At 26.8% G+C, this 27893-nt stretch overlaps 1 protein-coding gene across 1 annotated transcript in view; it reads right to left on the bottom strand.

Annotated features, from left to right (window-relative positions):
- Window positions 1–3275: 3275 nt before the first annotated feature.
- The window catches only part of LOC111033124, a 37393-nt gene continuing 12775 nt past the window's right edge, over window positions 3276–27893 (bottom strand). Inside the window, exons 3-7 of the mRNA XM_022313724.1 lie at window positions 8961–9077; window positions 8669–8833; window positions 8442–8539; window positions 6527–6695; window positions 3276–5017 (exon numbers count right to left, since the gene is read on the bottom strand). Coding sequence (XP_022169416.1) covers window positions 4689–5017; window positions 6527–6695; window positions 8442–8539; window positions 8669–8833; window positions 8961–9077 — 878 coding nt within the window. The 3' untranslated portion in view covers window positions 3276–4688. The remainder of the gene's footprint in view (window positions 5018–6526; window positions 6696–8441; window positions 8540–8668; window positions 8834–8960; window positions 9078–27893) is intronic.

Here is a 27893-nt window from a genome sequence, read left to right as displayed (position 1 = left end):
TACCACCTGAACAAGTTGATGATGGTTTTGTAGAGCTCATTTCTATAGCTCCTACAGATAACCATACGTTTACTGATTATATTTTAGAAAATTATATTAATAAAGAGTCTCAATTTCCACCAAATATTTGGGCAGAAACTCCCATAAATAATACTAGGACAACCAACGGACCCGAAGCTTTTCATAAACATTTCATTGCACAATTTCCACATCCAAACATACACCATGTAGTAGACGTTCTAACTAACATTCAGGCAAAAACTGCATTAAAAATAAATAGTATAAAAAAAAATCAATTCAATTACACTAGAAGAGAGGCTGAACTTAAAAGGAAATTTTTGATTGATAATTGGAATTCTTATGACAAAGGAGACATAACACTAATTTAATACTTAAAAATTATGGGAATTCGTTATCAAGGAAATAAAATATAAATATTATAATTACATAATATATATATATTTTTTTTTTTTCATAAAACTTGACTTTCATTATTTTGATTAATATAATATTACTATTTTTATTCAACACTAATATAAATAACTTACGTATTTTATAACACTTTGTATTATTATTTATTTTATTAATTGTACTTAATAATATATTATTTTGATTATTTTACAAAATAAATAGTAACTTACACTTTATAAAACTTGTTACCTATATTATATTATTATTTATTTTATTTTATTTGTATATATATATTATGCATGTATGTATATATTTTATATACTTTTTAAACAAAGGTTAGGTTTACATTTAAGATTTTACATTAACATTTTACATTTCAGTGCCCAAACGTGGTATCTTTTTAGGGATATTGAGTGCCCAAACGTTGTGTGGATTTTAAATACTAAACAGGTAAAAATGCCCAAACGTGCTGCACCGGGTAAAAAAGGTCCTTGTCACAGAGGAGAAATCGGATGTACAAAACAACCTTTTGAAGAAGCCGCCTATCACCCTCTGGCCGGCACAACCGGATCGTCCCTTCGGCAGTGCATGAGCACCTCTCCACAATCTCACAATCTCTCACGAGTGCAGGCGCACCGCGAAAAAAGATTGACAACCTCTCCATACCGAATTCTACGAGCGACAACTGGGCTCCTTTTTACGAGCATAATCAGTGTGTTTCTTTATTTTTTCGAGTATCTTAAATAATTAATTTGTGTCACCTAAAACTCCTACTGCCAACCCAGTGACAACTGCGAGTCAGGTAAGACATATTAAAATATAAAATACAGTATTGTTGACTGCATTATATTAAATTATATGTGCATGCATTTACATTTACATCATAAAAGTGTATTTGATCAAATTCTCGAATACACGATCTCGAGAACCCTCCGACGATCAGGAGGAAGGTAGTAACGTAAATTTAGATCATCTTAAATATTAGTGTCGGCAGGCGTCGTATTAATATTTACGGTGATCCTTATCTTATATTATTCTTTTTATTATTTTTACTTTTATTCTATTTTTGCGTTATTACACTATAAAATGTATGTTACTCATTTACTACATATATTTCTTAATTTCTTATTTGATATCACGTATTGCAAAATATCAATACTGACAAATTGGAAATAGGGTAAATTTAAAATCAGGAATCAGAATATAATATGGTAAAATATATATATTTATATGAATTAATATGCGTAGAAATTGAAACGTATATATTTTATTTCTCAGACAAAATGTAGTTCACATTGCACTCATCAGTGTACAACGTCAGTATATGACGAAATTTTATAATATATAATATCATATATATAACAGTTTATAATACATTTGAACTATAATAAATAATGAATACAAAACAATTAGTACGTCTTTAAGTAATTTAAATTACTCAAATTATTAATATCATTAGATAAAATTTGTAATTAGAAAAAATAAATTGTAATTGTAACAAAAAAAAAAAACGTAAAACTTAATCAATAATTTATTCATTATATGGAAAACAATATTGAAAAATAATTTCATAAAATATTCAATCAACAAAATTATTGCACGCTCAAATCACTCTGAAAACAGATCACAAAACTTCTAATTTTAAAATTGCTCATACATGGACGGTATATGTTTGGTTAAAATTAAAATTATACTTAGATAATAAAATACAAATACACTAATACCAATAGGTACCAAATGTTCATTTTTATCAAAAATATCTAATTAATAAATTAGTCAGAGTATAAAAAATCAGAATAATTAATAAGTATGTAGTACTGGCTACTATAATATTCATTAAATATTTTGAGTGCTCCAATATAATATGACCTTACTTTACTTATAATTGAACCTGACTTTAATACAATTATTCTAATCCCTTATAAGACTTACTAACTTGACTAAACTGATTCAAAATTTAAAATTTAAACCGTTATTTAAACAAACGGTATAAAAATACAATATTTTTTAAACTCTTATACATACTGCTTGTCTTGCCTAATATAGTTTACAAAAGTGATGGTAATTTGGTTTATAAAGTACCCAAGAAGGTATTTATTTAATTTTAAAATTTGTTCAAGTATAAAAGTAATTTTGGAAAAATATTTTATGCAATACATCTGTACCTATATAAGTGCTTACATAACTTAATCTAAAGTAATACTAAAGCAACTACAATAAAAAAAAACAAAGATCCAAAGCTTTTTCATAACAACTGGAAAACTGCTTAAATATTGTGTTAAGACATGCAAGTGCCTTCGAATGATTTCATAAAAAATTATACATTGACATAATATATGTGTATTGTGTATGTGCACATACTTTTTATTTATTTTAATACACAATTATAGTGCCATTGATAAAAAAAATTCATAAATATATTATATTATATATACATATTACCCTGTACAATGTACATTATAATATAACTATGAAAATAAAATAGCTATAAATTATATCATATTACTATATTAGGTACCTCATTATTGAAAATATTTTTTTAGAACTTAGCAAATATGACACTTAACAATTTGCTTTGGATATGGTTAAACAACTTAAAAATAAATATATATATATATTAAAAAAAATATTTTCATACAATTTGTGCACAACATTGAATATTCTAATTTACAATTACAAATTGTAAGAAAATATTACGTGAACAATACAATTTATAAAATTGTTAAAGTATGTTTTTATAAAACATAACAGTGGTAATTTTTATTTTGAACAAATTTTGGTGTCAAGGTAACATCTTTATTATTTATTTACCATAATTTGTTTTGTTTTTTTTTTGTTTTTTTTTTTTGATTGTACACAATGTTAACAAAAAAAAAAATACTTCACTACGCGAGATCTATGTATTTTTATTTAAATTATGATGAATTATTATTGATGCACTATCTGAATCTGATTGCCTACTGAATCACGACATGAACAAGATACAATTAAACCAATACTAGGATGCTTTTGAATTATTATACTCGATAAGAGAAATGATATGTGATATATTACATTATTTTTTTATTATTATTATTGTTACTATTAAACAATATTTATACATATGCTATAATTTAATACGTATTATATTATTAATTATATTATTATGTGCAATTTGCTTTTGTGTATACATTCACGAAATAAACAAATCCCGAGTACAAACAAGTATTTTTAAACGAGTTATTCGGATGGCACACTAAATATAATGAATTTAACGATTTCCTATATTAAAATATTATTAACAAACAATATCTTAAAAATATTATATTTAAATTTTTCGACAATATTCATTATACTGCGAACTGGAGTTTTTAGTCAAACAAAATATACCTTAAGTATTACATTTGCATTTTATAATAACGATTTAGAAAACAAAAATTAACACGTATAAAGTGTTATAATTCTTGTTGCTGAAAACAGATTTATTACGATATGGGCAAGCGAATATTATGGAAATTAAAACGAAGAATAAATAAGTCAACAAGAACAACCGTCAATACGGATAACAAAATGTATCGAATTATAATATAGCCAGTGCTTTGGGAGGATAAGTGAAAAAAAAAACGTTACCAACAAATAGTTCGGTATTATATTTGATATGATATTATACTAAAACTACAGTTCACGTTCGTTGGACCAAAATTGGCACAATACCATGTATTAAAATATATATTATACGCGTACAAATAATTAAAAATTTTGATTGAATAACAACTATAATATACGACCAACGAAGCGAAAAAAAAATAATAACAATAATAATAATGATGATGAAACAGGTGCGCGTAAAATATGACGTACCTACCTATCACAACTAAAATAATAATATTAATAGTGTGTGCGCGCGCGTCAGTTAGACGCTCGTTGTAATATAATCTATTTTGTCTTTATAAACAACGTTTTAAACAATATTAATAGGCTCTACAATTCAACTGTTAACAATGTTGCCTCGTCGTTATGATATTAGTGAATAGTACGTATTGTACTGTACATACAATTTAATCACGATACGTATACATGTACAACATTATAATATAATTATATAGAGATTGCTATGATGCAAGTATGGCCACCGAAAGCCTAAACTAACCCTCGAGTATCCTGTATGATAACGATTTTATGAACGTTGTATACAAATTTTACCACGAAATTCCGCGCCAGAATATTTTTTCCTTCCAATTTTAGTCTAAATTATAATATTATTTCGTCAAGTCGATGCAAGTCGCTTTCTCCTAGCTTTACACTGCCGTACTCTGGGTCTGTATGCGAACTTTTTTCACACTCCCGTTCCTCGACAGAGTGGGCGACGTGCCGCTGAAACCGGGATTCTGGATACCCAGACCGCCAGCGCCTCCTCCGGTCCCGTTTCCATTGGCTGACCGTGGCTTCTTCAGACTGGACCTCAACGGGCTGCGGATCACTGGTGTTATCGACGAACCATTTGAGCTGAGTGTGGTAGTCATCGACATTGTACTGCCGTTAGTCGTGCCACTCAAGTACGGCTTTCCGCTAGCGTCCGTCACCGATATTTTACTACTGCTGCCGACTCCAACTCCGCCTCCTCCTCCTGAAAATATTAAGTCATCCAGATATAACACCTTTTACATCATTTTGGTATATGTATTAACAACTGGGTCTTGAACAAACCGATAATTTTAAAACGTAATATAGGTACTTCAATAAATGTTCGTATTTTTTTTTTAACGATTAATACAGTGTACTTAAAAAAAACTGTTTGACACAATAATATATTTTTAATGTCATAGCCTGGACAATTGTCTGAGAACTCCAACGTAAGTACATATTATGTGAAACATTGATGCAATATTTTATTTATAGCTTAATAAACATTAAAAGCTAGTTAACTGACAAGCAAAAATGGATCCAGAATCTATGTACAACGGGACGCTTAAATTAAAAACATTTTTGCGATTTTTAATTATGAATGAAAAATTATATTATATTTTTTAGTGAACAGGGGGGGGGGCACTTGCCCCCAGTACTCCTCCTTGGAGCTGCCCTTGGTGACAAATTGGCGATAAACTGGTGCAATTATCAGAATATTAACTTAAAATTAGGTGGGTACTCATGTTCTCGTTAATACAATTTGGAAATTATAAGAGTTACTTTTAAAAAATATTATAAAAAGAGAGATTTTTGTTTTTAGTTTTGTGGTAAAAGAGATCTTAGGTAAGTAAAAAATATATAATTTTTAACAACAATTGACCGAGATTATGAGTGTTCACTATTAAAAGAATTATCCCCGTATGTAGGTCTCAGGACTGACCAATAGAACTAGATTAAAGGATAACTACGAATTAACCATTTTCAGTCATGTATACTGAAAAAGTATTGAAATCATCTCGACAATCGTCACGAATGTTGATCTCTTTAATTTTTATAATAGGTATTTTTAGTCGAAAAACCAAATTTAAAAGATTAGTGTAAGTAGTATGAACAAAAACCGTTATTATAGTACCGTTATTTTAAATTGAGTGCATTCAACAAAACACTCTACATGCAGCATGCAGGACATACAGCATTACAAACAGTAAATAAAATATGTAACAAGTTATTCGAAATATTATTTAGTATCCATAATTATTTTTCATTCTAATACTTGCCAAATTTTAAAAAGTGTGGAGTATGAAACATAATATCTAACAATTGAGTTGTGTATTATAATAGCCAATAGTTAATTCCTAAATAACTATGTATCATTTTTACATTATCCTAAAGATATTCTACAACAGATGTATAGTCGTTACAAAAATATACTACAATAGTAAACACGTTTTATAGAATATATTTCAATAGTTGCAGAAACAAAAAGAAATAAAAAAAAAAAAAAACGGTAACATTTTTGTCTTGTTTTCACTTTGTGAATAGATCGAAATAAAAATACGAGTATTATAAGAGTAGTTACGTAATTTCACGGTTATAACTAGATTTTAATATTTGTGGTTGAAATATTTAGAAATAAAAATATCATTAGTCAAAAACTCAAAACATGTCTTATGATGTTTTTACACATGTTATTACTATTATATTGTTATTTTATATATTATTAACTCACTTGGATTCATTGACCTCTTCTCCTTAAAGGCAGGATTATTGAATGTGGTAGCTTCGACCCCAGATGGATCACGGTGACTGATGGTGGGGTCACCGCCCAAGCGACGGGAAAATATTAAATCATATATTGCAGCCACGAATAGCAAAAAGTTCAATATTATCAAGCCAATCTGTTGAGTAAGAATAATTTTCATTAGGTATTTATAATGATAGACAATAGTATAACACATTATACTACTGTATCTATAAAATCAAATTTTCAACAGAGTAGTATTGATAGTCAATCCGTTTTCATTAAAAAAAATTAATTTACAGTATTCAAGAGTATAATATTTAATTATGTAATAAGCACAAGTGAATGAATATGACCAAATAGAAACCGTGTCCTATATTTTAAAAGACAAGAATAGAACCGATGATGTCCGTGGAAAACTTTTTTAGAAGAACAATGCACAATAAAATTATAAATTATTTTATGCACTATTATTTGTAGTTTACATTATAGTAACATTTTAATTAGCTCTAACACTGCAGTGAAAATTGGGACTCTAGAATGTAAAGAAAATAATGGTTTGGCATCATTGTAAGTAAGTACTTTTATGTTGTCTACTCACCAAAATAGATTTATTTTTAAATTGTCAATTAAAATGAAAATTTTAAATATTTAATTTATAAGTTGATTTTATACTTTGAACTAGAGGATGAAAAAATTAAGCTTACTACATTACTCGTTTTGTTTCATTACAACTTATAAGCACTATTTTGAAGAAAAAAATTTTATAAATTTAATATCAAATGTTTGTTACTCAAAATCATTATTGAATATGAGTGCGTAGTTGCTTTAAGGATATAAACCAGGGAAGTCGTTCTACTATACAGAATTTTATCTAGAATACTTCGTCATTGAATTGGTCACAGTAATTAAATAAGAAATAATGTTAACACAATATTATGTGTTAAATTTCAATTCAATGATGCATATAAATATGATTCTTAGAGGATATGGTGTGTTATCTCCTATTTCTAAGGATTCAATAGTTTTATAGTTTTTTAAATACAATTAAAATACAATGAAATCCAATATAATTATTAGTACCTATTTGAGTATTATTAGTGTAATTATTCGTTTCGTTTTGTTACAGACTTTGATTAACAGTATTGAGCAATTGGATGATTTGAAAGTAGAAAGATACATATTTTTTTACAAAAGTAAAAATAAAAATATGTTCAATCTTTACGGATATTATAGGTTTATTTAGGAAAGGTATCTTCCCAAATTGAGATTTATCTCCATAATTTATTCAACTCACAATTATAATAAAATAATTTCACTATTAAATTATTGTTTGTTCAACTATTATTAAAATAGATATATTTACTATTCAACTTTTTTCAAATACAATTCATTTAGAAGTGTAATTTGTATAAAAAAAAGTTTAAAAAGTTCATACAACAATTACGTGTAAATCTAGATGTCTTAACAAATGAAAACCACATTAATAACATCGGTTAGAATTACGATTAGTAAAAAAACTTATTTCACAGATGTAATTTCTTATATCGTGAGACATTATAGTCAGTAATATAACCTTGACTTTGAAAGCAATTTATTTTTAATGTTTTAAACTAATTTGGGATTTTTAATTATTTATATGTAAACGAGTACCTACGTAGAAGTAGGTTACCTATACAGTATACAGCTATTTATAATATTACAGTATGTATAATTACATATTATTATAGTATGATCATGTTATGAATCAAGAAGTACATTATTAAAATATATAATAGGTGTCTAACAAAATATAAAATTTTGCGTTGCGGGGTTTTTCTTTTGAATCTTGGTTCTCACGAATTAATGAAGATCACAGGCTAAATTTTTATACTTTGAGCTGAAAACGGTTTATCTTATTCACCTGCATATAAAACGATTCCCCTCTGGTCACTTGGTAGCTGTTGTCTTTGTCGTCGGTTTGAAGAGCGAATAACCCGGCTGCGATGATTGCTAGCAGAGCTATATACAAAGAGTAAAGTCATCGAGTTAGGCACTTAATCCGTGTACAAGCATAATATGTTTGCCATCATTTTATGGTAAAAATTATTTTTAAAACATAACATGGGCACGTATGGTTAATATATTTACTTGCTGCGAATGCAAACACCAATTTGGTAACCACGGTTTTACTATAGGCGACCACGACTTTTTCCTTCGATACCACCATGGCCAATTGTACTATGCTTAGGATACAAAACACGGCCAGGCTCAATGTATCAGCTATGGCAAAATATCCGGCTATCTTCACCGTTTCTACAGGAAAACACCAAACGATTATATAAACAATTATAATTAATCGACAATATTTACATATAGAGATCCCACGCGCCACAGCGGAAACCGTCGAAACACAATGCGATCGTGATTAGTGATTACTTACCCACTGGATGAAACCTGGATATCGAGTCTCCACATTTCGTTCGTCCGTAGTACGATTGTTTGCACATTTGCCATGGTCCAAAATAACCACGATCGATTCCTGAAGTCCCGATTTCGGCTGCAACACATCACGAACAATGGAATTATAATACACACGATGATTATATTCATAGAGCAGAATTTTTCGTTAAGCATTCCAATTGCAGGTGAAACTTAACCTTACAAATATACACTATATAATTTAAATCAAAATCAGAAAATAAATTGTTCCATCGTTACATGAATCATGAATAGTAATGGTTTATATAAAATATTTTAATGTTAAAAGTTTATATACGATTTGTACGATTTATGTTGGTACGTATTGTACAACAACTAAAATGGTAAGATCCAATAATTGTCCATTGTGAACATTACGTATGAACATAATGTGCATAGTTTCACAGATACTACACAATGTCAGATAAACCTACATAAACGCAATATAATAAGTATATTTGTCATAATTATTTATTTTGAAATACATTTTAAAGGTTTTTCATGGTAATTTATTGGACACAAATGTCCATGAATGTTATACGAATTACAGAAAATAGTATAGTTGAGATAATTGTTGTGAACGATTTAATACAAATCTACCTAGGTATTGCAATGGATCTAATTATTATAGGTATGTTTGATTCGAACATTTTAAAAATTCACTATAAAATAGAAATAAATCGTTTAGTATTGAAATATTCTACTCAAATTTGAGTAATTTATAAAACCGACACATATATTAAAAATATAATGACTTGTCTCCCTAGTTAGTAGGTATAGTGTAGAAATGTATAAATCAATCACCCGAGGATATGTATGCTAATGTAAATCGTAACAAGGAAATATTAGGATATACATTTACCACAAGAAAACCTTCAAATTGGTAATACATAATAATATAACAGTACCTATTGGTTATACAATAGATAAATACGTTATATTGTTAATACATTGTCACATTAAACAGTTATGAGGCAATAAATGTCACAGCATTATTATCTCGCATTCTTGTTAAGTATTTAATTTAGTATTTTGTTTAGTTTTTAATAATTTTTACTTAAATACAATGTTAAATAAATTTAAATAATTTAATAAGTGAACTAATCCTAATGGTATAATACTGAATAGGTTTTTTTTTTGAATTTTTTTTTTATTTATGTGAAAAAAATGTATTATAGTATGTTAAAATGAAATAACAATTATTAATTGTGATTAAAAAAAATATTCCAAATCGTATATACTTCCTATATACCTACTTATGAATTATGAAAATAATTTGTCCCAATCGTCAAGTTCCGTTAAAATATTTTCAACCAAAGTCAACAAACTTCAATTAAATTTTTTAAATAATTTAATTTTACTCATTTGTAAACATAAATGAGTTTTTCAATGAATACTGAATTAATATAGTGTTCTTTCATAACTTATAAAGTAAAAATAACAAATTAATTTTGTTTTCATAAAATATTAATCAAACCAGATGTTGCGTGAAGCAATAAAGGAAAAATTAAAATTAACGAAATTCAACATTATATAATTAAATGTAAGAAAAAGATATTCGAATATTTGTTGTGTTATTTTCGAATAGGTACCTATTCCTTACGATTTACGTCTGTTACAAAACTGCAGGATTTTTGTATAATATTACCCTAGTTTATAATATAATTCTAGCACAGATGTAATGTACCTAATTACAAAAAAATTACTGAACAATTTAAAATTATACAATTTTATTTTTGATTAAATTTTAGATTTCTATGAAACTAAGGACAAATGTTTCCGGTAGTCTGTTTTACAGTGATTTATATTTCTGTGACTTCTGTTTAGGATAGAAGGGGTGTATCGAAAGTTTCAAGTACCCGTATCAATAGTTTTTTAGGAAGTCTAAGGGATCAATATTCGATTTAATCAGTTTAGTTTAGGAATAACAAACGACAACTATCGAAAATCTTGAAGTATATTTGTGGTGTTACCCGATGTCACTCGATGTCCAAATGTACATCCAATTGGATACTGCATTTGAAATCAAACGCGAGGACTTATCATAGAACAAATTTCATTAAATAGTTTCCCTCTAATAACAATATTGACCATCAATACAAGAATAATAGATTTAAATTCCATTGGAAGTTACACGTAGATGGCGAATATGATCTTAAAAAAAGTTCAGAGATTGCAGTCAATATTCAATAACCTTTTTTTATTTATACAACACGTATTGTGTGTTATATAGCTTTTGACTTTGGAGGAATTTTTAAATTAAATTATTTCAAATACTAATAAAAAAAAGAAAAAGAAAAAAAGCATTGTTTATTGTGCTGTTAGCAGTAGAGTATGAAAATGTTCAAATACGCTTGGCAAACAACTTGGAAAGTGATATTCAGAATTTAGAATACGCGTGTTTAGTTTTCAGCAAAAGTTTCTTTTACTTAAGAATAAGTTTTTTTTGTATTTTCTATTAGTTATTAGTAGCATTCAATAGGAAATATTCGATTAAAACATGCTGTTTCATTGAAGCTGCTAACTTTTATAAGTGAAGTCTTGTAATGTTAACATATTATACACCTTGTATTACTACATTAGTAAATTTATAGATTTAATTAACATCTACGGCTCCATCCTACTTATAATAAAGTGTACTCTGAGCCAAGTGATGAACGCATTGATTTTACAATGTGTGATTTTTAATTTTATTTTAAGACACGTTAAATAGTAGAAAAATGATTCTATTCTTAACTTTGAGTTTGGTTTTGGCTGTAAATTGGAAATAATTTGTATTTTGGTGTAACAAAAAAAAAAGATGAACATTTGTAAACATTTTAATATTATTATTAAAATAATTCGTCTCCGCTCAGAATTGATTTCATCGTATAGGTTCTATGATTTATCATTGTATCAGTGTACCTATCACTATGCGTTCTACTGACCTACTCAATGATGTGACACACTCGACACCTATTATAAAGCAAAGCAGATTACTTGGTTACCTTTGTAAGGTTAGGTTTATTTTTTGTTAAAAATTCAATGATAGCATTGTACTTTTACATTTTAATATTTGAAATATATTTTCTTAACCCTCTGAATACCACTGTGATGCATATGCCCCAAAAAGCGTTTTGCACATCCCAGTGACCACTCGTCCCTTTCAATAATCAAATGGTCAGGTCGCAATGGTTTTTATTGGCTTTTCGACGGATATTTGACTTGTTTACTCATAGGTATTCAGTATTTGTACGACCAAAATGTGTTATTTTTTGATTTAATTTTGTATTTCTTTTTAATCATTTTTTCATTTCACTACTATTACTTCTATTTTGATAGTTAATTAATTATTCATATTATTTTTGTTCTTGTTGTTTTCAATGTTCATATTTAAATTGATTAAAATACGTTCATAATGAATTGAGTTCAATATAGCATTTCCGTCCTACATTACAATATTGGTGTTGAAATGTACGAGTGCATGTGATATTAGGTGAGTACAAAAGCGATCTACAAATATTTATATATTTTTTCAATACTATAGGTACTGTTATGTAACAAATAATCAACACAATAATGTTAGTAGTTAAAGTAATTATCTTACTCTAACCTAACCTATAATCTAATAATGATATTGGAATATTATTTATTGTTGATATCAGTCAGTATATAGTCACCCGTATTGTTTTCCAACTAAGTACAAACTTTAGGTTTCTTATAAATCCATAGGATGGGCCATATGTGCTCATATGTGCTCGGTCGGTAATGTGGCTACACTTTTAGCTTATAGTCCTTTACAGGCTTCGTATTATTTTGATTATTTTTTTTCAGGTTTTTGCATAAATACATCTATAATATCGTTGTACAACCACAGAGTATTATTATTATTTATTTTATTTGATTATTATAATAACAATTATTTTTAGGTTGGTTAGTATTGCTTATAAATAAAGTTATTTTATTTTTCAATCTAGTCATGACGAGTCGTCAAACATAACGACCACTGAAGAAGACATCTTGGATATTCTGGAATCGGATGACGACTGTGAATCAGATGAGGAGGGTAATAATATTGTTATTCCTAATCAAGGGCAGATTACTTGGTTACCTTGGTAAGTGATGGTTTATTTTTTGTTAAAATGCAATGATAGCTTTGTAATTTTAAATTTTAATGATTTAATATTATTTCAGTACACAAAATTACTGTTCATCTAATTTGTTTTCAATGTCTTCAAAAACAAATATCAAAAATTGAAAATCCCAAATTGAGTTTATAATCACATTCGGCTTTAATAGCCAATATATAGTATAGATAGTACCTATTAGGTACTATATCGAAATAATAGTATTAGTTAATGGATTTCGACAAATTATTTGAACAACACCTATCGCTTACCCACAAAATATGTTATCGTAGTTACGACGTCATAATATATCACTAACATTAATATAGTTATTAATCACTGCACAACTATTTATGTTTGTGCTTTTAAATTTATTATCATAATTTCTGTTCAGAATATTTGGATAGTAAAAGCAATACGTGTTATCTTTATAATATTTTAATCCTTGACAACTGTAAATACTGTAATCCTTGTAGTAGGTACATGGTTACAAACAATAATAGTTCGTTTTACAAATCATCCTTTCAGGTTTGGTGTTAACAAATCTTTACCTTTCTACATGATTAGTGAAACAAATATTATGGGTTCAACCAACATATATGTTTTTAAAATATATTATATTTCATATTTAGAGACAAAAAGTATAATTTAAGTTTTTTTTCATCTTTTGTATTAGTTATTATATTTCATATTGTTAAAAGAGTAATGTTTTGTTGTAGAATGTTGTAAGTATGTAAGGCGTAGCTAGAGTTTATTGAACCTAAAATGTTTAGACATATTTGTAAAATATTTTAATGTTTTTATATATGTTAAAAACTACAAATAACAGACGATGTTTAGTAAGAGTGTAATAATAATAATTAAAATGTATTAACTGCTATTCAAAAAATGTAATTATAATAAATAAAAGTTTATATAATTTAATTATTAAGTATATACACTTTGGTTAACTTAGGTTAGATTTAAATTCACAACATATACATTAAATTACTTTCATTGTCTGGAATTTTCATTCCAGCTTAACGATATTGATTTTGGAAAATTTTCAAAAATTTGTGAAACAATAAATTTATGTTTTTAAATTTTGATTTGCCAAGTTTAACTGTCTGATATCTAAGTGAATATAAATATATTATACAGTTTGGGTACTACACTAAGTTTTAGAATTAATTACAATTTGTGCTTTTGGTTATTGTTATATTTTACTATTTGTTTTATATAAAAAAAAAAATGATGACAAATATTTACCTATATATAATTCATTGTTTATTTACGGAATATCAATAACGATATTCATGCATTTTATTTATTTACTTAGAAATATATTTATTATTGCTACCTGTTATATAGACTACATAACAAACAACTAAAGAAGATACACTTTTAATTATATATATATATATCAATCATTGGATTGTAATAAATATGTTTATAATATAAATTATAACTAAATATGTGTTAGAACACAGTTCACAAAATACTATATTTTTTTAACAAATTATAATAAATTATATTTATAGTAGGTATTTATATTATTTATTTCTGTGTGGGGTCTTTTCACTCTTGATTAGGATATTTAACTGTTTATGTACTGACAATATTCAAACCATATGAATGATTAATTAAAATAGAAACAAAATTACAACCAACTACAAAATTAATAATGTCAATATCAAATACTGGGACACCACAATCGTTAAATAAAATTTGAACACTGTTAAATTTTGTTCAATATTTGGACAATACCTATATTAGCGCATGAAAAATGAATTTAACACAATACTCAATGGAATATAGATAGGTAAGTAATATAAATAAGAAGTTAAAGTTTTAAAAAATGCGTATGATAAAAATAGTTTTTATTTAGTTCCGTATTTCGATGTGAATAGGTGTAATACATTTGTAGTACTTGAGTAAATTAGTACTTACAGTAAAAGAATATTTAAATAACTTTAAAATTTTTCGTTTGTCACACGAACTTGCTATAAATATTCGCAACTATTTTTCAACTTGAATTACGGTCGTTCGAAAATTTAGTACTGTGCATTTAATCTCCTAGATGTTTTTTTCTTTAATAGCCGTAATAAGACAACGTCGAGTTGGCAATAGATAAACATACTTTTCGTATTTATACAGTTGAGAATATATAGCACATATTTTTTTTACAGTTTGGTAGTAGTGTAGTACTATACGTGCGAAAACGACAAAAATATGTAGAAGGGAGTGTTGATAACAATAAAACAAAAAAAAACATAACATGTCATTGTATAATACTATACTATATTCAATTCACAAGATATGTAAGTATAATCCAATAATAATATTATAATACTTTATAGGGACGAAAACTTCATTCAGACATTTGGGTGATATTAGGTACAAACGATCTAAATAGATGACGATGTTCGCCAAATATTGCACCCCACCTATTTTTTTCCGATGCTGCCAGTGATATGCCTGACGAAATATTTGTTATTGGAATGAAGATTATGTTATACAAGTGTATGTATATATGAAATTATAATATTATTATATGCACACGTGTGTAGCGATACAATCATTGTACATTTAAACTGTACAGTATTAGTATTAATAGTATTATATCCGTCACGACTGCAAAGTTGGGTTATTCATCAATCATCAATTACGTTGAATTTTCTAAGACACAAAACAGTATAGGTAAATCGTGGCTACATGTAAAATGGGTGGACAGGTGGATGTCTATATTTGTAAGAGTTGGTTCGTCAAATATTATTTCATCGAACAACTTTACAGTAAGTATTCATATTATATGCGTATATATTATTATGATGGAACAATGCACAAATAATAATAGCACATCCGTTTCACGCTGTTTTACGCGAGCTCGTAAAGTATAAAATGCTTATTACGCATGCGTGCGCTTGTATGAGTATACATTGGTTTAAATACCTAGGTATTTAAGTATACCTACCTACGACTCGTGTGTAACCGCACATAGCAGTAGATCGCGTGACCGAACCGTTAAACTTTTACAACAAGGTTAAAGCGTTTCGGAGGATGAAACGTTGTGGTGACGGCGACGGCGGCGTCGCTGAGAATATTACATTTAACTGTGGTCGATACGCAACGGGCTATGAATGCACATATACAAAATAATAATAATATATATTGTACAATACTAGTATACTACAATCTGTCGTTATACGACTATATTAAGTACATTATTATTGTTATGATGCAGTGGTCGCAGTCGACTTGTATCGCGAATCGAGGAGAAAATAATGATAACCGTACATTGGTACGACGACAACGATAATAATTGTATACAAAATAATATACACGCGATTTATTATTGTAGTCTCACTAATAACGCAAGACGAACGCCATCAATTTGCACGATTTGCTTTTATTCGTAATTATTAAGACTGCGATCAATAATTTCTGTTATCATTGTATGATGATAATAATTACGATCAATGCCAAGCCATGACGATGAGGATCGAAATCTTCAGTCTTCGTGTATTTATCAATGATAATATAAGAATTGAAAACGAGATGGATCAAGTGGGTAAACCTAAAACTATACTCAATTACACATAAACTCAATATTGTTCAAATACCTATATAATATGATGTAAATATTAAATACGTTCAATATATTTTAATATATATCCTCTTTTATGAATTATAAATTATGATTAAATTAGCTGTGCTAAAATGTACAATTAAAATATGATGAAAACAACATGGTATCACGTTTTTACAACATTAAGTAAAATTTAGAAAAACAAGTTAATTTTATTTTGTTAAATAAAAAGTCTAAGTTATCAATGTTAATCAATCAATACAAGCCGGTGTTTTTTTCTTAGTAATAGGCATTTAGTTTTATTTCTTGGCAAATTGAAACTACAAAAAAAAAAATTATAATCTTGAAAATAAAATTGTAAATTATTGATGCATATCCATATAACAATAATAGGTATAACGACAAAAACTTTATCCATTTAATTTTAATACACAAATAAAATACTTTATACCAATGAAACGATTTTTTTTTGCATTTACATGCCGTGCGTGTCAATCGTAAACACGAACACTTCTATCGAAGTTATTGATTCAAAACCTTACTTTTTGTTCACAATATGGTTCGGAAAAATATTAATGATATTATGCTGAGTAAGTTTCGTATCCCTAAAAATAAAAATGGATTTCTTTTTAGTTCTTTCTATAAGTTAATTTTTAGCAGACAGTTACAGTGATTTGATTGTTCTAAATAAATACTACAAGACCGAATGTTAATTTTTCGCCTTCTCTTTCAAGAGAGTTTCTATTGTGTGATGCACATAATTTTCTCAACTACTATAGTTATACCTGTCATTCCCGTTTTCACATTTATATATTGTATGCAGTTTACTTGATCGCTTTGATTGTTTGATCACGATTATTATATGACGTTGTTGCAATCACATTTCGTTAGTAATCTTCATGTGGCCACATTACAATGAGAATATAACGACGATTACTTTTAAAAATCACAAGGAGCGAGGTTCAAATTGCTATATACTGTCAATAAAAATCAATAACACGGGTGTAAACCTGTCAAACAGCCCAAAAAACTGAATATGATGTATCTACTCAAACTTTTGAACACTGACAAATCGAGACTTAAATTATTTAATTTAAACATTGCTTATTATCATATTATATAGATACAGAGTTATTAAAATACTAATAAGATAGATAAAACAAAATATTGTGTGATTATATAATATTTATGTACCGTGTGTATATAATAAAATAGGTACATACAATAATTCTTATCTGATATTATTATTATTAATTCCAATATAGAGTATAGGGTAATTTCGCATGTTTTTAGTTGTACTTTATTGGTGTTTTTTAGCTATTATATAACCTTATAAGAAAACTAAATAGATTACCTGTTATTACAAACAATATATGCGAAGTTGCTACCGAAAACATAGTAAACATGAGTTTTACGGATTACACATTTTAACCAACTCAAAAAAAAAAAATTACCACGGTTATAAAAAATATAATAAAATGTTAAAACTAATACATCTATGCTTTTACTCAGAATTTAAAATATGTAGTTATTATTCTATATTATGCCTTGTAATTTTTCTTCGACTTCTTTGACGTCATGAGACATGAGTGCACTCTCCCTCCTGGGGCGGTTGTTCGGTGAAGAATGTGCATTCTTCGATAGATACGCGAACTAATCAAACCGTAATATTAATTTGAAAGGATAGGGAGCAAAAACCGTATTATTATCTTTGTAAAAGCGCTCATGAGCATTCTATAGGAGTGAATATAAATTCGTCATGTGTATTCCGCAATTGAAGTTCTGTACAAAGACTCGTGCGGGTACAAAGAGGGTTTTTCTCACGACACATATAATAGCCAAGGACGACGCGATTAAACATGAACATACCTACTATAATGTTTTTAATAAATAATACTCAACAAACCGATAATGATATGTATTATTAAATTGTTTTTATTTAATATTTATTATGAATATTAATATTAATAATTTTTTATTTATTCATAATTTAATTTAATAATTATGACAATACTAGGGATTCAAAAATTAACATACTTAGAAATAATTTCAAAAATATGTATTCGGTAACTATTTGTAATGAGTAATGACACTCAGAAGATTTTTTAAAAACAATTTTAAAAAATACCGAAATGTAACTCTGCTATATAAAAGGTTTCAAGTGCACCTCGTTATTGAGTACAGTTCACTGTAATGGATGTGATAAATTTGATAAATTTGAAATCAATGTAGATAATTTAATTATAGTTGAGCCTTTCTGATCGTAGTCGATCTGCCTTTATTCAGGATATTTTATAATTATATTATAACTTATATTACTACTAGTAATTTACAACAATTGTTTTCAGATAAAAGAAACAAACACACATCACCACTGTAAAACCACTAGGTTCAAAATCTAATATATATCAATACCGATTACTAGAGTTTAAAATTGAATATAAAGCGAAGCCAAAAAATATTGAATCATATTGATATTATTTGTCATTGTTGCTTGTAGATACAATTATATAAAACAAAGTATAACGCTGTTTGTATAGGTTCTTTACAAAATATTTAAATACGTATATATATAAACATCCTATACAAAAATAATTTAAATTTATAAACTAAAGGTTGAATCATTTAGAAAATGATGAATTGTATTTGAAAAATGATGAAATTGATTAATTTTAATGTTTTGTGATAATAATAATAAAATATTAACTTAATGTGAATCTGATTATTATTTTGTATGATGTACCTACCTACCTAGATATTTTAATATTTCTGTGTACTTCATCAATATACTTTTTTTTTTTAATTTTTGTAATGCGCATTACTAAAAATAATCTAAGTTATTTTCTGAAGGTACAAGTTTACGTTAAAAGGAAGTATTAAAAATGCAGGTATTATTGCGATAAACTTTATATTATGTTATTATAATATGTTTTCGTTATTGAAATATTAATTTTTAAAGTCAATATAAAATTCAACTTGATACCAAATAATTTGAACACATTTGAATAAAACCTTTTCCTAAAAATATCACAAAGCCTAAACAATAAAAATAAATCCGTAGATACTGACGTTTCAAATAACATTAAAATTATTGTTATTTTTTTTATAGACTAGCGTGGAATACGATATTCCATATTATTATATAACCACTTCAAATACGAATAAAAATTCTATAAAAATGTATTAAGGTTTCAAAATTGATAAAAGTTCAGAGTACGTTACCACTTACCAGTGCGCCATTTGATACGCTCAAGGTCCTTTTTAGATTTAATTAATTCAGAATTTAAACGAGAATATCCGAGTGGATGGGTGTCGGCACTCGCGTGAAGTCAAACACACGCACTTATATAATATATATATGTATATATTTATAGGACCTAACTTACGGTGGTTTTGTAAGAGGTACCTACAATGTTAACTGTTGAAAATTAATTCGTCGTCGAGCATTAAAACAACCGTTTGGTAGGAAATCATACCGAAAACCGCGATACTGTCTATTGCAGTGCAAGCGCGATGATTTACAAAATTTGCATATTATATTATATTATTATTATGATAATTTTCCAACACCTTAATATCTTCATTATTTTAGTCTGTAGGTATGAAGGTGGCTAGTAACAATAATATAAATTATAATATTATATTATTATTGACGATGGATAAATGAAATATAATATCAATTATTAACGAGAACGAACATATACTGATAATACGAGGGACACTAGTAGGTATACTATATTATGGGTACATACTACATGTGACATATATACGATGCAATATGTATACTGTAGTTGTTAAAATAACAATATTATGCCGTATGGCGTATAGCGATAAACGCGGAGAATAATTTGTGCGGCTTACCGCGATGTACCGGAACTACCATTGGTAGTATTCGTATTCATATATCATTATGTAGGTACATGTAATATAATAATATTGTGAACCACCTGTACAAATATAAATCGCCGTTCTGGTTTTATTATTAAAATTAAAATGCACGCGTGCTGCAGGAGTGGATGTTATCAGATCAGGTCACACGATCGATCTCCGTGCACAATGCAAAACCGTATAATATTCTATTGATGGTTCGATGATAATACCCAAATAACAATAAATCCGTATGGATTTCATATTTTTTTTGGTGTGGTGGTCATTGTTTTAATCATGACAAGACACATATAGGTAATATACGAGGATCGACGTGCGTTTATCTAGACAATGATGATTATGTTGGTGTGTTGTCAAACTTGTTGTCCTGTTTCAATCAAAAGCAAAAAGGATAACGTTTACCGTGGGTGGGATATCATGCCACAAGTTAACAAGTTTTAGTAACTATATAATGTAGGCATCATACGCTATAATATAATTAAAAATACATGTTGGAAAAACATCTGCGGAGGACGATAGAAAAATGCGGTTATGCCGTTCGAGAAATGAAAAAATGTATACAACGGAAGAAGACTTGAATATAATAAATACAAATAACCTACACCGATTTGATCAAAATATCATGCAAATAATAAAACATGTACATAAAATCATGAGGTATTAGTTATTAAGGTATTCTCAATCACGCAATGTTTTTGTTGGATGTTTGGAGTCACCACAAATCACAATCGCTACAATACAGGGTATACAAAGTGTAAATGCAGAGAGAACTGATAAATATAATGTAGGGTACTGTAGAGAACTTTTGTTAAGATATTAGTATAATTGATATTTGATAGTATAAAGGATTTAGTTCGATTTTGGTTCATTCAATATCTTCTTAAATAAATATTTACAATCATTATTAATTAGCTGTTTTTCAGAAAACTTTAATAATTTGAATGTAATTATAGATAATTAAATATGCTTCTATACTAATGTTTTTTAAATAATAATAATAATACAACATTTATTATTCAGGAATTAAATTCTCAAAACTTAAAAAATAAATGTTATCATTTGTTACGATACAGCAAAGTTTTTTTTATTGCGAGAAATTAATTTATATTTATATAGTAATAAAAACTTGTTCAAGATTATATTCTTCAATAAAAGTACAACTTATTCGTTGTAATGACATAATTAATGATGGGCTAAGAATAATTGGATCCAGAATATGTCTAAAAAAAAAAAGAACAGTGAGGTTTATCTATTGTTCACTATATATAAGTTTCACAAATATCTTTTGAAAAATAAAATTATAATACAAAATGTATAGGTATATTTAAAAAGTTGTTATTATTATATTTTCTTTTAAAAGTTAATTTGTATGTTTTTTTGTTCATTATAAAACTTGTGCTCAATTATAACTAATTAATTTACAAATTGTTTACAAGCTCAAGATATCATACAATATTTTTAGTTATTTTATTGTTATACCTATGTAGGTACAAATATGCCAAGTACCTACTTACTATTGACTTAGCAAAAAAAAAAAATGCATAATACATAATATTATGCATGGGCACTATTAGAAGCTACTAGTTAAGATAAATAGACATTTAAAATTTAAAACAGAAACAAGGACCAAAATTATCACACTGGATTTGTTATTCAGCCAGGTTCACGAGTTCAACAACCTGATTGTATTCAGACAATGTGCATAAGCTACAAAAGTAAAATCCATGGCCCCCGTGGCATGACCACATTTTATTTACCTGTCCAACGCACACATATTTTAATAACTCCCCCTCCCCACCATAATAGCTCTGTATCCTTATTTATATACACCAGCCCATAATTTAACAACGAACAAATTCTTGACCAAGATTACTACATCACATATTACCATGTGCAGACTTGTAAAATATTGTGTATTTACATATAATAAAAACGAATCATTTTATTGAAATTCATTACTGTTTTAATACAATTTAGAAGAAAAGTTAAAAAGAATTGTACAAATGGCAGTAAGACACGTTCAAATATTTGTTTAGTTTAACATTCTAGCCACAAAAGTAACAATGTAGAAATACTCAAAGTTAATTTATTAAATGTCAAATTTACGAACTGCATTTTACGCATTTTACGTTTATTTTTCTTCGTTAAAATGAAAAGACTATTTTTTTACTGTGTATAGTTAACTCATATAGACCCCCAAAAAATAAAACAAATTCGTTTTCGGCTTTAGTTTTAAATAAAACAGAAAATGTCAAGATGTGAAAGAAGGAATTTCTTCTGACAACTGAAATTACTAAAAACAACTTCGTTAACTTCATGTCAAAGACCTGATGTGTAAAATATACAAACATTTGAAAATGCGTGATATTATCAAGGTTAAATAATCAACTGCTATACTATAATATTGTTATTACATTTATAAATAATTTCAACGAGGAGATGCATATATAGACAACATACCTACTGCATCGAATAAACTAAACTCGGTGATAATACGCACGTTTCAATTTTATTTAATTAAAGCAAATATTTGAAAATATACTTTTCTTTTGACAGGATTATAAGTTTAGTCGATAATTTGAGAGATAGAAGTAAAAAAATCTCCGTACATTTCTTAAGAATCGGGAAAACAATACAAATTATAACGGAAAACTGTAATTATTTCACAACAATTATTTTTGACAAAAACGGTTTCGTTACATTATTATAACTCAAGAATGATTAACCCTTAGGTACTTACTTGACATTTTTACCAAATATTAGCCATCTTTAAGTTATTTATGAACATTGGGAATTTTTCTCTATAAATATTGCAGTAATTTTCATATTCGGCCAAAAATCTTAAAAATGTAATACAAAGTTCACTAAAAGCTGTTCTTACTGGAATTTAAAACAAAATTTGTCTAATCCTCATTTATTTTGTATGAGTTTTTGAATTTAAATTTCGGCCAATGGCAATAAGATGGTGAATTATTTTGTAGTTAAAACTTCATAAGATTAGATTTTGAGATTAGCGACGAATATATTGATTTTACAACAATGTTTATTTTTGGAAACTTCATTTCTTGTGTATAAACTCTAAATTCAATTTTTGTAGTAAACAAATGTTCTGATCTTTCTTGTGGGGAAGGGTGAAAAGTAAAATTACCTACTGCCCAGTATTTTAAAAGATAATCAGGAAAACAAAAAATAATAATAAAAAACGGCATTACCTCAAACCCTTAACTCAAACCCTTGTTTCAACAAAATCATTTTTGTTTTTTTTTTATTCGAAAACGAATAACCTTAGACTTAAAATGTCCATAAAATATTTACTGTTGTAAAAATATTTTGGCTTTTTTTTTAGCTATTTATAGACATTTGATATTGCTTATTTTTTAGTTTTTATATTACTTATGTATAATATATTATTTTACGAGTAAAAAGTTTGAGAATTTATTACAAAGTTCCTTACAAGAATTTCAAGTAGTAATTAAAATAAATAAATAAAATATTATTATATTTTTCGAGCTAAAATAAATGCTTGAATTTAAATTTGAACGAAATTCGTCATATTGTGAATTATTTGATTTGTATTATTATTTAAAAAATCCTAGACTAGTACTTAACATAATAATATGCCAGTGCGTTAAAAAAAAGTTTCAAACATGTTTTTTTTTAAAAATTTTTTTAGTATGGAAGGTATAGCGTATAAATAATACACAAAATATTTTATCGGAAAAATGCAAAAATTGTGTCTAGTAAATTTTTTTAAGTATAAATTAATTAGCGATGAAGGTCCACTTTTAAGATGGAGGTAAGGTTAGGAATACAAAATCATGTTATTTTTAACTTATATCATATTTGTTTTATTGTAATTATTTAAATTAATATTTTTTTTATAAAGATAGCCGGCGGAACTAGTACTAAAACGAAAAATCGATAAAAACCCCAATGTAGTTCGAAATTGAGGACGATGGCAACACCGTAGAATTTTTTATGCTTAATTGTGAGGTTTTATTTAGTATTTCTTACGGAAAAGGGGTCGTTGTCCAGGGGTAGGTACTGGATCCTCCCACAGACACCAATACATATATTTTGAAAAATACAGTCAATACTTGTTTTTTATAAAAAATAATACCTTTAAATACATATTATTTTTCATGTCACTGACATTTATTTTACCCACCACGAGATACCCGAAAAATGGCTGAATCGTGCCGCAAAAAAGGTGTATTATGCTCCATTGTGTGATTTGTGTGATAGCTTATTGCATATATACAGACTTTTTATTGCAAGCACGATGTTCTCTTAATGGATTATTTTTGGATTATTTATGTTAAGAAGATGGAACCTAATTTATCAGAAACAAAAAATATTTGTGATTATATCTTGTTACATAATGAAATAAATCCATCATGTTAGGTAATCTGAGTAGGCACAAGTAAATACTTAAGGATTATCTTCTTTCCTAAATTTTAAATTTAATAGAAAAAATTGTTTCAAAATATCCCAAATATGAATAGTGGGATATTAATTTATTAGGTATATTTTGAATGTGATCTAAAACATTTTTTTTAATGATTAGTGTTATTTATACCTTGATTTTAGGAATAAAGTTCAGAAATTTATAGATATTATAGTTTACATACACTTATCACTCAAAGTAAGTATTGCACTACTGTACTACTGAATGTACTTACTGAATTAGCTACAATCAATTTTACGTCAAATAAATCTCAACAAAATATAATTGTTTTTGATTTATTTTTTACATAGAATTTTGAGTACTGTACAAAAAGTATCTAAAAGGCTTGATAGTTGTGTTTAATAACATATTAAATATTTAAACATTTAATTTAGTTAAATACAATTATTAACGATTTTTTTATTTTTTTTCTAAACGGGTTCCAAATGTCACCACAGTCAGATGTCACCATAAAATGAATAATCATAAAAGTTACGAACATCATTTATAACTGTCCTTTAAATCAATTATCACCCATTTCCCTGACCTAGATACTTGATTCTCTATTATTTAATGGTATTTTAATAAACCAAATTTATATTTAATAAATGACATACCTATCTAACAATTAGTCATTGAATTGATTATTTTAGGCAGAATTAAAGTATACTCGGATGGGCTCTATATTTTATTAAATTGATAATTTATTTACAAATTTGAAATATTATTATTTTACGTTGCATAGCATATAAATAAAGTCAAAAGATTTTTTTTAAATCTCTTACGACATAGATCGTATAGGAACCTGTTTAATTTTAAAACTTGAGTCATCAGTTATAAATTATAATATATTATCAACAATTATTTATAAATTTAAAACTTTTTACTATAGATTAAAACAATAATTGTAAAAATTAAAATATAACAATGAGTATATTCATAATATTTGATATTTTATACATTAGGCAGTCAATCCGTTAACAATACATTACCAAATTAGAGTTATTTATTGAAACAATACAATCAGGCATTAGTCAAGGATTATTAGAACTTTATATAGATTACCATACATTGTGATATAAAATGTATGATAAGAAAAAAGAACGAAATTGTTAAATTGGGGAAAGAAAAAAATCGATAAAAGTTGGAACAGAGAGAAAAAAGTAAGTTTTTAACTCATTAACAAATAAGTAAATCTTGCTAGCCGTTGGTGCTTAAACATAAATCATTTGAAAATATATCAATTTGGAAATTATGAGAACGTATTTTATATATGTCGATTAGGTTCATGGTTTTCTAGAGACTACTTTAACATGGCTAGACAATATTTCAATGGAGGACGTAAACCTAAAATATGTACCTATGCGTTATGTATATTATGTTTTATAAAATAACATAGTTTTTTTTAAATGTTATAACATTTGTGATTAGTTTTAAATTACAGTCATAATTATATTTATTCATCACATTACGGATATTTTTTAAAATACATAGTCTTTTGTATAAAAAATATTTGAAACATAATTATGAGCAAATACATAAAGTTTTTGCCATCTTGATTGGTAGTGGCCATATTAAAATTGTATTTCAAATTATATATATTATTTAATTATTAAACATTAAATTACAATCTACATAATATTATATAAATTAAAGCTGATTGAAGTTCCATAATTGAATCTACTTGGTCACTTATTTTACTTTTTTATTCTTATGTATTCAAATAAATTACATCAATAAGTTTGGATGACAGAAAAACCAAAAAAGAGATTAGATATTAAGAAATACAAAAACCAACTGAGCTCATTATTCTACAAATATAAATACACTTATTATAAAAAAAATAATAGCCAACTCAACTCCAAATAGATTCTTGTAACCTTTATTATACATATATACTATGATATTTTAAATTTAAATGCATAATATTTCTGTCATAAAATATTTAATAAACTCAGATCTTATTATTATAAAAACGATTAGTAAGTGTGTACTGTATAATTAGGTATTTATGTTAAACATGTCCATAGTTGATGTGAAATCTTAGTATATTAGTATAAGATGTAAAATCTACTAATTTAATTAATTTAAATATGTTATTAATATTTGTGAATAAAAACTAATTGTACAAGGTTTTTAGTTCTTAATACAACACATGCACGGTATTTCCACAACCAATATCTTAATAAAATTTATTTTATTTAATTATTTATTTTCAAAGCAATATAAAGGTATTATATTAGAAAAATACAAATTTTCCACTCAACCATAGTGTTCTAATTGCATATTTATATACTCTATGATTGAGTTCTGTTTTACAAGTGTAAAACGTATTATGCTACGGTAAGCAATGGAATTTAATCCTATTAGATCATAAAACATACCAATAACTATATTATTATAGTTCTGGCATACCAAAAGTATTTTTTATCAGGTAGAGTAATTTCTAAGCGACATAAAGGAAAATATATAATGTTATGAAATAAAAACTGTTAAACAATTACACATTAAAATACTATGATTATCTATACAGGTTATTGATACTACCTATATGTAATCAACTCATTAAAGAATTACGTGTCCATTAAGCAAATGACAATATTTTAATGAGTCACACATAATGAATCATGGTCAATGAAAAATATACTTTAGGTATTTTATTTTTATGTTTACCAACTGAGTTCATTTTATATTGAAGCAGCGTAATTATTATTTAAGAAATTATTCTGAAATATTAAGAGCTGTCAGTAATAGCCCAGATTATTTTGATCATTTTGTATAGATAATATATATACACATTATATAGAAATATTCGTTATTAGATTATAAATATTATACACTCGTAGATACAAATTGAAGAAAATGTAAGTATTATATTTTGAATCC

Source organism: Myzus persicae, unplaced genomic scaffold, assembly GCF_001856785.1.
Source record: "Myzus persicae strain clone G006 unplaced genomic scaffold, MPER_G0061.0, whole genome shotgun sequence".
In the NCBI taxonomy this organism is placed as follows: Eukaryota; Metazoa; Arthropoda; class Insecta; order Hemiptera; family Aphididae; genus Myzus; species Myzus persicae.
This window is presented reverse-complemented; position numbering and strand designations above follow the sequence as displayed.